Consider the following 14,310-nt stretch of genomic DNA (forward strand, 5'->3'; position numbering starts at 1 on the left):
GAGTGCATTTATAAATTTGTAAAATAGGATCAACATTTCGTAACTGTCTCTGGAGGTATATGAAATATGATTTCAAAAATGCCTTTTATGGCTTTGAGTTTGTAAATTTGTGTACCTATCCTTCTTTCACTTTTCCTTTCTTTCTTTTTTTTAGAGTGTAAAACTGCGGAGTTCCCAGTCAGGTAAAAAAATTTCCCTTGGCTTTAGATGACATTTAGCCCTAAGAATTTATACTATAGGAATGACTCATTAAGTTTAGAGTAATTCACCTCAGGAGATGACATAGTTCCCATAATAGCTACCACTATTTATTGATTTATTTCTGATTTTCCTGGGCTAGGAGTTTTGTTTTGTCAAGGGCAAGGTAAACACAGGGTTTTAGAATTCTGTTCTTTCATATATATTCCTCAGAAAAAAAACAAAACCTCTTTCAGATAGAATCTCTTAAAGCTTTGCAGCATTTCTGTTTTATAGGTTTTACCATTGTTAGAAATGTGATTCTTTAGATCTTTAACTTGCTGTGCTTTTCCAGTACTTTTTTGAGCTTCACTTGTTTCATACATAGAATAACAACATCCACAGCTAACATTTATTGGGCATTGATAGGTAGTTTATATACATTATAAGAGGTGGTAGTTGCCCTTAACATATTTATTCATATGAACATATTATTTAAATATGCATAGGTTGTTTAACATTGAGATTAATGAGCACGGGCTTTGGAGTCGGAGAGGCTTTAGTTCAAATCCTTAGCCTACCAGTAGTTATCAAGATGCATAACCTTGGTTAAATTATATACTTCTTTATTGATTTTTCTCATTTATAAAATGAGGATAAAAGGACTCATTTCTTAGAGGATTTTTGTAACAGTTAAGTGAGATAATGCAGAAAGAGCTTTTAACACAGTGGTTGTCAAATAGTAAGCTCTCATTAAATGTTACCTATTATCATTTTTATTAGATAATTACTAAATAAGCAATTCCTAAGTAAGTTCAGTATGCTTTATACAGTGTTAGAATGGGCAGGATATATAAGAAAGGGTACTGTTTAATGTTTATATGCAAATTGGGTAGACAAAATTGGTAACTTGGAACCATTAACTGATAATCTGTGTGGCACTGATTATAATCACCAGGAGTCTGGAAAAAGGGGAGGTATCACTGGAGTGGTTAGGAAAGGCGTCACTGAGTAGAAAAAAGAAACTTAAGAATATGGTTAGAGGAAAAAGGAGGGGATCAGGGTAACATTCCAGGAGCAGGGATTGGGATAACATTGATTTCAAAGGTAGCAATAAGCATTATGAGCATAGAGAAATGGTGAGTAGGTTAATTTAATTGCACTAGAGGATCTATTTGGGAAATATGGAAATAAATTTGGATGGATAAAATGTGGAAAGATTGTAAAGGATTTTATTTATTTAATTCTGAAGGAATTTTTTAATTAATTTTTTTTTAATGTTTATTTATTTTTGAGAGAGAGAGAGAGAGAGAGAGAGAGAGACAGAGTGCGAGCAGGGGAGGGGCAGAGAGAGAGGAACACACAGAATCCGAAGCAGGCTCCAGGCTCTGAGCTGTCTGCACAGAGCCTGATGTGGGCTCACCAGCCTTGAGATCATGACCTGAGCCATAGTCAGCTGCTCAACCGACTGAGCCACCCAGGCATTCCAATTCTGAAGGATTTTTTTAAATGTTTATTTATTTTTAAGACAGAGAGAGATAGAGCATGAACAGGGGAGGGTCAGAGAGAGAGGGAGACACAGAATCTGAAATAGGCTCCAGGCTCTGAGCTGTCGGCACAGAGCCTGATGTAGGGCTCGAACCCACAAACTGTGAGATCATGACCTGAGCCGAAGTTGGATGTTTAACCGACTGAGCCACCCAGGCATCCCCCAGTTTTGAAGGATTTTAAAGTTAGACAGATGAAATATCCAAGTCAAGGAAACCTATACAGAGAGAAAGCCGATTCATGGTAGCCAATCTAATCCAGGAAGAATGGGGAGTGACTGCTAAATGGGTACAGAGTTTCTTTTTAGGGTGATGAAAGTGGTCTGGAAATAGGTAGTGGTAATGATTGCATAGCACTGTAAATGCACTGTCATTAGTGGCAAATTTTGTTATGTGTATTGTATCATACACACATAGAGCTAGGCAAAAGAATTTCAGTTTAATGCGACAAGTAATAAGCATTGTAGGTTCTTCATCAGGGTAGAAATAAGATGAAAATGGTATTTTAGGAAGATATTTGGCAGGGTATCATTCACTGAAAGTTAGTTTTAGTTCTCAGTGTATTCCCTAATGGCAAGCTGGAAGATGATAAGCGACTTCAGGGTAGTTATCAAATATTTATTAAGTGCCTACTATATGCCAGTGATTGCACTAGGAGCTGGAAATAAGCAGTGTACTTTATTTTGCATATCATCCAGCGTATAAGAAATAAACAAGAGAACTTGATTTAGAGACAAATCCTAAGGCTAAAGAACCCAAAGACTAGAGACAGGTAAAACTCTAGCATTGAACCACATTTTCATTTTCAAAAGACATTACTATAATTATACTCAGTACTGTATGATATTATACACCATTTGTATCTTTAAGCCTCACTGTGTGGGAAAATAGCTCTATTATTTAAAATTCTGGGGCGCCTGGGTGGCTCAGTCGGTTGAGCAGCCGACTTCGGCTCAGGTCATGATCTCGCGGTCCGTGGGTTCGAGCCCCGCGTCGGGCTCTGTGCTGACAGCTCAGAGCCTGGAGCCTGTTTCAGATTCTGTGTCTCCCTCTCTCTGACCCTCCCCCGTTCATGCTCTGTCTCTGTCTCAAAAATAAACGTTAAAAAAATAAAATAAAATAAAATTCTTTACATCATGGAAAATCTCAAACACATTTTAAACATCCCATAATAGCATTATCACACCAATGAAATGAACAATAATTCCTTAATATTAATCTAGTATCCAGATTTTATTCAATTTTCTCAAATTGTCTCAAAAATGTTTTTTTACAGTTGGTTTATTTGAATATGGATTCAAAGACTACACACTGCATTTGGTTTATAGATTTGTTAAGTCTTTTAAAATCTGTAACAGTTTTCCTTCCTTTTTATATTTTCTCATGCCATTTATTTGTAGAAGAGCATGGGTCATTTGTCAGAGACTGCGGATATTCCAGATTTCCCTGTTTGTATTCTCATGGTTTTATATAGCATGCTACTCTATCCCCAGGATTCTATGTAAAATGGTAGTTAGAACTAGAAGCTTGATTAATTTTAAGTTCAATTTCTTTGGAAGAATACTGTTCTCTCCCCCCCCGCCTTTTTAAAAAATGTTTATTATTTTTGAGAGAGAGAGAGACAGCATGGGGGAGGGGAAGAAAGGGGGGGAGGGAAAGGGGAAGGGGGGGAAGGGGGAGGGCAGAAGGTGGAGGGAGGGGAAGGCGGTGGGGGCGGGGGACAGAGTATCTGAAGAGGGCTCTGTGCTGACAGCAGAGAACCTGATGCATGGCTCAAACTCATGAACCATGAGATCATGACCTAAGCCTAAGTTGGATGCTTAACCAGTTGAACCACCCAGGTGCCCCTGGAAAAATTCTTTTCTACGTGAGCTAAAAGTTTTTCATGAATCATAGTCTCCTTGGCTAAAAAACTAGAAGAACAAAATTCTTGAGGTTCCAGTTATTGTTTGGTCATTTTTTATTTGCTTGTTGTGGGTTAATATTGAAAAGTTGGAAAAGTTATACAACACCAAAAAGGGATTTTGACTTATAACTTTTGATTGATGGATTTGTTTTGTTTTGTTTGTATTCTCTTATCACAGATCTACATCAAGATCGGTCTTCTCCTCCCCCACCTCCACTCCCTGAAAGAACCCTGGAGTCCTTCCTTCTTGCTGACGAAGATTGTAAGTGGAAGTACATTCCTCTCAAAAAAGCTATAAAAATGAGACTTCTAACAGATTAACAATAAAATAGGACCTAAACTGAAAAGGCATAAAGAATGGTTAAACAAGAGAAAAATAATACATTTAAAAAAAACCCAAAATGTATTGTAAAAATAATGCATAAAAAAGCAAAGCTAAGAATTACCGAATATATACCTATACATATCCCAAAGGCTTAAAAAGCTATGTAACAAAACATTTTTTTTTAAGGTATGCAGGCTCAGTCTATACGGACCTATTCTACTAGCTGTCCTAACACCATGGAAAATTCAACATCTTCAAAGCAGACATTGAAGACTCCTGGAAAAAGTTTCACAAGGACTAAGGTAAAGAAGATGGGAGTTTTAAGAAACATGCCAGAGGCTTTCCATTTCTTTTTTTTTTTTTTAATTTTTTTTTAACGTTTATTTATTTTTGAGACAGAGCATGAACGGGGGAGGGTCAGAGAGAGAGGGAGACACAGAATCCGAAACAGGCTCCAGGCTCTGAGTGGTCAGCACAGAGCCTGACGCGGGGCTTGAACTCACGGACCGCGAGATCGTGACCTGAGCTGAAGTCGGCCGCTTAACCGACTGAGCCACCCAGGCGCCCCAGAGGCTTTCCATTTCTGATGGTGTTCATACCCTCCACCTTTCCCCTGCTGCCAGAATCAAGAGGGAAACTAGATTATTTATAAGAGCAGCTGATTTGGAAAGACAAGACTGATAATCATTAGGGGAACTGATTAAATAAATTATAAATCAAAGTATATGCATATAATGAAATACTATATAGCTAAAAAAAAAGAATGAGGACTCTGTCAGTGTATTTATATATAATTTATTAACTTTTCTTTAAAAGGTAGAAAATATGGTCTCTATTTGTAATATGTGTTCATAAGAGACTCTGGAAAGGTACATAAGGAACTAACAATAATGTTTATCTGTGGGGGGAGTGTTAGAAACTGGGTGGATGGAGAACAAAGATGGGAGCATTTTTTACTACCATATTTTGAATCATAAATAAATGACTTATTTTCAAAAATTTAAACAGACATTGTCCAAAAAATAATGTATTAAATATGTATTATATAGAAGAATACAGTTTCATTATGTATTGGGAAAACAGAAATATCATAAAGGATATCTACCTGCCATTGAAAAGACTACAGGTAATCTATTGGAATAGAATGCCTATCTGAGAAACAACATGAAAATATAAAAAGAACGAAATACCATGGAACAGATTAAAATAAACACGCTGAGGCAATGTGAAGAAAAGAAGAAATCTGGGTAGGTTCCTGGAATAGATAAGTTAGAGACTTCACCCTCAAGGAGGCTGAGTGGGTTTTCTGAGTGGAGGGAGAAGGAAGTGGTATGGTAACAGTATGGAGTGGACCTTAGTAAATTTAGTTGGGGATACGTTTAGCAAAAGTTCTCGGCTACAATGGGAATGGCTGTGTATCACAGCTATCTTCAGAAGCCATTGAGGATTCTGGAACGGTCCTAATAAAGAAGAGAAGTGGAAACTCCCATCTTTTTCCTCTGATATTTTGAGAACATTCTTTCAAAATACATAGGGGGATTCTTATGGAGGTGGGAAAAATGGCAAGACAAAATCAAGTGGAGGCTTTGCACTGAATTCAAATAACAAGGTGGAAAAATAATTTTGTGTGTTTTGAAGGCTATTTTTAAGGAAATTAATCCTTTTGACTGCCGTCTGTATTTCTACTTGATTAAAGTATTTTGGATTTCACAGGAAAACAAGAGAAGACTAACGTGTCCCTTTTCATTTTTGTAGAGCTTGAAAATTTTGAGAAACATGAAAAAGAGTAAGTTTCTTTATACTTGTTTTTTAGAATAAGTACACCGCTTCCACAATTGTGTAGTTTCCCCTTATATAACCACTCTGGGAAAAAATTAACATTATTGTTCCTATACAGGGCCTTGCTGGGGCCCTGCGTATCAGACCAATCACCTCTAGGCCTTGTACTGTGCTAGGCTCTACAATGGTAATATTGGAAGGGAGTAAGGAGGGGGGAGGGGTTTCTGTTTAACAGACAGGAATAATAATACGATATTTGGCACTTTCTACCCATCCTAAGATGCTGTCATGCAAGTGTGTTATTTAAAATTCCTAGCAGTCTAACCTCAGATGTATTTTCTTTGAAAATAGTCACAGCAAAGCATATTGTGAAACAAATGTGTTGATTTAACGAAACAAGCAGAGTATTGACACATTACCATTTTTGCCAAGTATTATTAGCAATAAAAGTCTGTTGCTTATTTTTTTTTTGCTATATTGTAATGAAAACAAAAATGAAAAACTCCTGAAACTGTGGCAAACTGATTATCTTAGAAATCCTTATTTACAACTAAAAGTATATAAAGCATTGTGATACACTTTTTATAAATTCGATCCACTTGGTCAATCATCAAGGACCCAACAGCTATTTGGTATTATACTGGTGTTAGAGGGAGGGACAAAGAGCACTGAGAAAACATGATTTATGGTATCGCCTATATAAGAAGGCTTATAGCTGAATCTAACCCATTTCTTCTGAGTTTTTACTCTACTTCCCTGTCAATAGACTTGTGCTCACCTGCTTTCATTGACACCACACCTGATCTTGGAAGTGAACAGATTTCTCACCTACGATGGCTAAAATATGATTGGGAAATATACTCTTTCCTCTAATGTGAGTCAAAAGAGAATTTAAACATTTCGGAGGAAATTGTAGTATAAAACAGGGGAAATAAAATAGCCCAAAGCAAAGAAGTGACGGACTTGAATAGCTAGCCAGTTTGGTTTGAAGAGCTTAGCTTATGAAACACCCAATTTTCTTTCTTAAAAAAAAAAAAAAGAAAAGAAACTCTTTATATAGCTCCAACCCTATCTTGGGGATATCAAACAAAGACACAGACACTTCAGGTAAATTTAGGTTGGCATAGATTCAATATGTGGTGAGATACTCAGAGACTCTGAGTATTATTTCTGAGTAAGACCTCCCAGATCATTCTCTAGGTCTAGGCTAATTTCAATTTCTCAGCTGCCTTTATCCTCTGGTCTTTTGTCCTTAAATGAAGAACTGGCCCTTAAAATATCTGACCCTTAAAACTGATCCTGAAGCTTGAGATTTATCTGCCTGTACTTGGGAAAAATGTCCTCTTCCCCTTCCAGATGGTTTATGACTCTTGAATTCCAGATGTTCTCCCTTTAGCCTGGATCTCCAACTGGTCTGTAGTTAAAGCTGGTCCTAATTTTGATAAAGTAAGGATTCTTCACCTGTTGTTTTAAGCCAGCATTTAAACATAGTATCCATGCATTCGCTGAATATTCATTGAGTGCCTATTAAGTGCTAGGCATTCTGTAAGGCACTGGGTGTATGATGGTATGTAGGTATTGGGCTATCCCTCTGTGGAACTTAAGTCCAGTTAGGGATTCAGACATTAAACAAGTAAATTCACAGATACATGCATAATAATGCATGATGATAGATGCTGTGCAGGAAACCAAGAGGGTCATTATGAGAGAGAATAAAACAAAGGGGATCTATTTTAGAACGAGTGGTCCAGGAGGCCCTTTCTAAGTAATGATTAAACCTGAGACATGAAGGAGCAGCCAGCCAGGAGAAAAGTGGGGAGAGGACCCCTCCAGATAGAGGGAGTAGCAAACGTAGAAGCTCTCGAGTGTGGGTTTGGTGTGTTGTAGGAACTGAGAGGAAGCCATCGTAGCTGCAGGGTATTATGAGGAGAGAGCAATAAAGTGTGGTGACTGGCAAGATGGTGGTGGTGGGGGAGAAGGTAGTTAAACCCTTATGGGTCATGTTAAGTAGTTTAGAGTTTATTGTAAGTGCAATGGTTGAAGAGCTTTAAGCGGAGACGTTACATGAGCTGGTTTTTTTCTCTTTTTTATAAAGTTTATTTATTTTGAGAGAGAGAGAGAGAGAGAGAGAGAGAGAGAGAGTGCATAGGCGTGTGTGTGCACGGGCAAGCACAAGTAGGGGAAGGACAGAGAGATCAGGGGAGAAACAGAATCCCAAGCAGGCTTGGTGCCACCATTGCGGAGGTCAAACCCACCAACTGTGAGATCATGACCTGAGCCGAGATCAAGACTCCCACCCCCAACCGACTGAGCCACCCGGGTGCCCCACATGATCTGTTTTTTAAAAAGATCTTCCTGGCTGCTGTGTGGAGAGTGAATCATAGGGTGACAAGAATTAAAGCTATCAACCATGATGCCTGATGCCTGATGCCTACTTTTGGTGGGAAACTTTTAATTACTCAGATACCCTTCAGTTGCAAGGGATAGAAAACCCAACTTAAGCCAGCTGAAGCAGAAGAGGGGCATTCGTTGGCCTGTAACCAAGAGCTCAAATGATATAATCAGGACCCAATCTCATGCCATATCTCCACCTTTGTTTTACTCTGTGTTAGCTCATTCATAGGCAGGCTTTTACCATGTGGTTTCAGGCTTATGATGGAAAAAATGAGCTGTTTCCTGGTTGCTCAAGCAATAGTCCGATGACTAGTGCTGCTGACTGGGCCTGCCTGTGTTGGTTTGGTTCATTTGTCCAACCTTGAACCAATTATTGCCAGTATATTCTGATTAAGCAGAATCAGAATGGACACTGACTAGTAAGGAATGAGGTCAGACCTAACTGCTATGATCATGGCAATGTACCAACTGAAAATTAGCCCTAGTCATAGGTCAGTTCCTTGATCTAATGGTAGAATCAACTTCACCAGAAGTATGGACGCTGACAATTGGGCTGGGGTGGTTTCTTAAAGAAAAACTCAAGTTCTGTTATCAGAAGAAGGAAGAATTAACGCTGGGCAGGCCAGCATAAATTTATCTGTGACATGATACAATTCTACTGAAGCTGCCATAGGAAAAAACCAAGATATTTCATTAAATGAAAAAAGTAAATTGGGGCACCTGGGTGGCTCAGTCCGCTGAGCGTCTGACTTCAGCTAAGGTCATGATCTCACGGTTCGTGAGTTCCAGCCCCACGTCGGGCTCTGTGCTGACAGCTCAGAGCCTGGAGCCTGCTTCGCATTCTGTGTCTCCCTCTCTCTCTGCCCCTCCCCTGCACACGCTCTGTCTCTCTCTCTCTCTCAAAAATAAAGAAACATGAAAAAAAATTTAAAAGAAAAGAAAAAAGTAAATTATAGGATAATCAGTCTTGTTTATATAATAGCCTAATAACAAAACTAAGTACTTACAAGTATATCAAGTTCAACCACATGGCATGCCATTTTCCAAAAACAAAAAGCAAACAAACAAACAAAAAAAAACAAATTGTGGCAAGCCAGTATGCAAAGCAGCAATTCCCTTTGATATATTTATTTGCAGAATCTTTCGTCTCCTGTTATAAAAAAAGACAATACTCCCTCCTTTTGGCGTAATTGTTTTCTTTCTGAACGATGTATACAGCTCTCAGCTCATATGCATTATGGTGATGATTGATATGTCCTCAACTTTCTTACCTTCATGCACATCTTATGCGTGTCTCTCTCCTCAGCGCCTAGCCCAATGCTTGGCACATAAAAGATATTCAATAAATATATATTTTAATAGAATCTGATTAAAATTCATTACGTCCCGCAGGGCTTCATACTCAAGTACCTCCACGGAGAGGGAGGTTTTTCTCAAATTGTAACATTAGCCATGTGTTTACAAACATAGATGCAGTCCTCACGCTGCATACTGAAAATGTTGAAAACCAAAAAAGGGTGACTTTTTAATAATTTCTCCCCAATCATATGCTGTTTTTACACAAAGTTTTATAGAAAGTTTATACAAACCTGAAATTATTATTTTTTTCACTGCTAGATAGTGCACGTGCAAAATGTGGACGATGTGAAAACTGGAGTGTTTTTAAAATTGGGCAGAAATTGATACATGAATATATTAGGGTGCTGGGAAGAGAAACATTTTTTATTTTATTTTATTTTTTTAGTGTTTTATTTATTCTTGAGAGAGAGAGAGAGACAGAGCACAAGCAGAGGAGGGGCAGAGAGAGAGGGAGACACAGAATCCAAAGCAGGCTCCAGGCTCTGAGCTGTCAGCACAGAGCCCAATGCGGGCCCGAACTCACAAACTGTGAAATCATGACCTGAGACAAAGTCGGACGCTTAACTGACTGAGCCACCCAGGTGCCCCGAGAAACATAATTTTAAGCCTATCTATTAGTAGCTAACATAGCAAAACAAAGCGATATAATAATGTTTTGGGGAGATTCTGGGCCTCTATAATGGGAAAAAGGTAGGCTGGAGAGTGAAGATATTCCAGGAATAAAGGATGCTATAAGAAAAACCATAGATGAAGTCATGTGGAAAACAAATGATTTAAAAGTGTCTTAAGAGTGATGAGTGCAAAGTAAAATGAAATCAAAAGCCACAATTTGAATCCCCCTCAAAGCTGTTTCACAATGTAATGGATGTTATTCCTGAATACTCTGGTGATTTTCTTTAGTGTTGGGCTTTACTATACAATCTGTTTGCAAAGAAAAGATACCCATCCCCCCATCACACACACAAAAGAGTTAACCCATTTGTAAGTAAGCATCTGTATTTTGTGGTATTTTGTAGTAATATGTTAATTTGGGAGTCTTAATTACTTTGGAGGAAATATTTCAAGTTATGTGTTCTGATAAACAGTAATCAGAGTTTGTCTTCATCTTTTCCCTTACATTTTTTCTTTTGATTCTAGGTGTCTCTAATTCTTCTCCAGCAAACAAGCCTGCAGACTCTGTTCAGTCAAATCGCTCCAGCTCCCTTCTGAATTTTGGTATGTGTGTTATTTTCCAGCACAGTTTAAAAAAAATGTTTATCTTGTAGTATGAACTTTAAATAGGATTCAAGGTTGATATATAGGTCCTTATATCTATATTTTTTCCATGCAATTTATCTTTTTATTTTTGACCTTAGCTACCTCTTAACATCTTACCTAGGATGGAATTGCCTAGGATAGCAGAAAATAAAGCTAGGTAACCACATGATTATGTTGCCATGTAGTAAATGAATGTGTGACTAGCCAAATGAAGAAATTCTGAGATGCTATGAGACTCTAGTTCATATCTAATCAAAGTTATAAAAAATACATGAGTGTGGTCATAAGAACAACACTTGCCATCTAATTTTATAGAACTCGTTCTATAGTAGGGGCTGAAGCACAATCCTGACAGTTTAAAGGAATTGTTTGCCCCACTGTCCCTAACTATAAACTATAAACCTAAAATGATAATTTTATGGGGTGCTTGGGTGGCTCAGTCGGTTAAGTGTCTGACTTCGGCTCAGGTCATGATCTCACGGTTCATGGGTTTGAGCCCCACGTCAGGCTCTGCGCTGACAGCTCAGAGCCTGGAGCCTGCTTGGATTCTGTGTCTCCCTCTCTCTCTGCCTCTCGCCAGCTTGCACTCGTCTGTCTCTCAAAAATAAACATTAAAAAAAAAGAAAAAAATGATAATTTTATATTATTTTAAGCATCCTATTATTCTATATGACATAAATTCATGATACTATGTAAGATAGTATCACATATACTATAAATATTCGTAAGGAATGTAGTAATTAGTGTAGGCTATAATTACTTAAAATTATTACCCAAAAAGCAGACCTCCCTCCCCCTCCCCCAGGAAAGGATCTGGGAGCCCCCATGGTACCCTGGGACAAGACCTTGAGAACTGTTGCTGTGTGGTATTGTCCTTATTTGTATGGTCAGAATTGGGTTGCTGCCACATCCAGATTGCAGGTAGCAAGAAGATAAGAGAAAAATATGTAAGAGGTGAGATCGCCTCTTCTGGTCTTGAGGTATCGGCCTGGAAGTGGCAACATCGCGTCAGCTCACATTAGCTTGAGAATTTGGACATATGCTACATCTAAATTGCAAGAGTAGCTGGGAAAAGTAGTAACACTGGGTGGGCAGTTGCTGAAATACAATTCTATTCCTGAAGAACCAAGGAAAGGTTCTGGTGGACAGGTAGCAATCCCTGGCCACACCTGGATTATGGTCTCCATTTCACCTTGGCAAAATATCAACTAGAATCTCTGGATACATTTTTTTGGGGTGAAAAATTTTATTTGGGGGCACCTGGGTGGCTCAGTTGGTTTGACTCTTGGTTTCAGCTCAGGTCATGATCTCACAGTTTGGGGTTTGAGCCCTACATCGGGTTCTGTACTGACAGCTTGGAGCCTGCTTGGGATCCTCTCTCTCCCTCTCTCTACCGCCTCCCTCACTAGCGCCCTCTCTCTCTTTCAAAAATAAACATTAACAATCTTTATCTAGATTATATTGTCTAAGGTTTAAAATGTTAGAGAAAAAGAAGTTACTATTCTTTTTTTGTTTAATTTTTTTTTAACATTTATTTATTTTTGAGACAGAGAGAGACAGAGCATGAACAGGGGAGGGGCAGAGAGAGAGGGAGACACAGAATCTGAAACAGGCTCCGGGCTCTGAGCTGTCAGCACAGGGCCCAACGCGGGGCTCGAACTCACAGATCGTGAGATCATGACCTGAGCCGAAGTCGGACGCTTAACCAACCAAACCACCCAGGCGCCCCAAAGAAGTTACTATTCTTATGAAATCATTTAGTTAAAAAATTCATACAGATTATCATATACCCCATGAAAAAAACACACAAAACTTTGCCTGGAACACAAATGTTCCCTTCCTTCCTTCCTTTCTCTCCATCAGTGATACCACTTGAGTAACTCATGACCCATCTAACTTTACAACAATCTGTGATCTAATATGAAGATAAAATATTGAAGAGCTGCCTCCATAATATATTTCTTCTCAAATATGCTTAGATTTGAATATTTACTTACTTAAAAAGCACAACTCTTTCACTGGCTCTTTTTTTTAATTTGTGTTTTTTAATGTTTATTTATTGTTTTGAGAGACATAGAGAGACAGAGCACAAGTTGGGGAGGGGCAGAGAGAGAAGGAGACACAGAATCCAAAGCTGGCTCCAGGCTCTGAGCTGTCAGCACAGAGCGCGACGCGGGGCTCAAACCCACGAACCGTGAGATCATGACCTGAGCCGAAGTAAGATGCTTACTTAACTAAGCCACCCAGGCGCCCCCTTTTTTCTTTTTAATGAAGGAAGCAATATAAATTGTAGTAATAATTTACATACAAAAGTTTTTAATTTTGAATAAAAATTCTGTTTATAAACATTTTTATTTTTTCTGAATTGGCCTACATGCAAAAAAAGGTAGCTTGCTGGGGCACCTGGGTGGCTCAGTTGGTTAAGTGTCCAACTTTGGCTCAGGTCATGATCTCACCATTTCTGAGTTCGAGCCCCATGTTGGGCTCTGTGCTGACAGCTCAGAGCCTGGAGCCTGCTTGGGATTCTGTGTGTGTGTGTGTGTGTCTCTCTCTCTCTGCCCTTCCCCGGCTCATGCTCTGTCTCTCAAAAATAAAATAAACAGTAAAAAAAAAAAAAAAAAAAAAGGTAACTTGCTATTGTTCTAAATTATTCAGAATTGATCAGTGAAAAAGACTGAATGCAGGTATTTCTTTCAGGTTTCAGATACTTGGTACTTACATATTATGTTCTTACTTCTATTCTCAGTTTACTTGGGTTGCAGTCAAGCTACCTGGACTGAATGGATGAGTTTGTGACTATTTGTGTGAAGCTATTTAACCTGAAATATTCTTCCTTCTATTTTCTTTTTTATCACTCAGAGGAGTAAAATGTATTATGAACTTGGCTGTGTGCCTCTCCCCCAGTTTTTTTTTTATCATCACCGTTATTCAATTTAATATTAGTAGTTTTCTTGTTTTTATCTTCTTTTCTTCTCTTCCATACTCACCTTTTCTTCTAGTTCTGGTATGGGTTTTTTTTTTTTTTTTGTGGTTCTGATTGAAACAACACTTGAGTGTTTATGATGTGCCATGCATTGTGCTGGATGCTTTAAGAAATATCTCATCTGACCTTTTCATCAGTTCTGTAAGGTGTACAATACCCACAATTTTGGAAGATGATGGAATTAAAGGTTTAGGAATATTTTTAGTTTTCCATGTTCTGTTCTCCCCTTGCATTTCAAAGCTTTCATTGTTCAATTTGAGTGCCTAAAGTTGTTAATTTTCAGAGTGCCTTGAAAATATACCTTCATCACAGAAAAGTCCTATGTTGCTAAAGTGATAAAGAGCTGATGTTATCAACCTGCAAATCTTTTTGAAAGGATCCAGAAACAATTTTCATTGGTTCTGCACAATTTCCTTGTCCTCCTTCTTTTGAGGAGAGAGAGGGGGCAGAGAGGAATGTTTGAAGGAGACAGATAAATAAAAGTGATTACTTTAGCTTTTCACGATTGTTTATTAGTTTATTTTCCTAAGCTTTTGAAACAATATCTTAGTAAATTGAGGGCTTTCTGGGCCGAAGTAGAAAT

The 14,310-nt window shown here is 38.3% G+C and overlaps 1 protein-coding gene across 2 annotated transcripts in view; it reads left to right on the forward strand.

Annotated features, from left to right (window-relative positions):
- Positions 1-14,310, forward strand: part of PTPN22 (protein tyrosine phosphatase non-receptor type 22) — a 60,057-nt gene that overhangs the window by 42,991 nt on the left and 2,756 nt on the right. For both annotated transcript variants that reach the window (XM_060622705.3, XM_060622707.3), the window contains exons 16-20: positions 155-182; positions 3,809-3,892; positions 4,142-4,257; positions 5,711-5,741; positions 10,625-10,702. In XM_060622705.3, the coding sequence (XP_060478688.1) occupies positions 155-182; positions 3,809-3,892; positions 4,142-4,257; positions 5,711-5,741; positions 10,625-10,702 (337 nt within the window). The remainder of the gene's footprint in view (positions 1-154; positions 183-3,808; positions 3,893-4,141; positions 4,258-5,710; positions 5,742-10,624; positions 10,703-14,310) is intronic.

Source organism: Panthera onca, chromosome C1 (genome assembly GCF_046562875.1).
Source record: "Panthera onca isolate mPanOnc1 chromosome C1, mPanOnc1 haplotype 2, whole genome shotgun sequence".
NCBI classification, from domain to species: Eukaryota; Metazoa; Chordata; class Mammalia; order Carnivora; family Felidae; genus Panthera; species Panthera onca.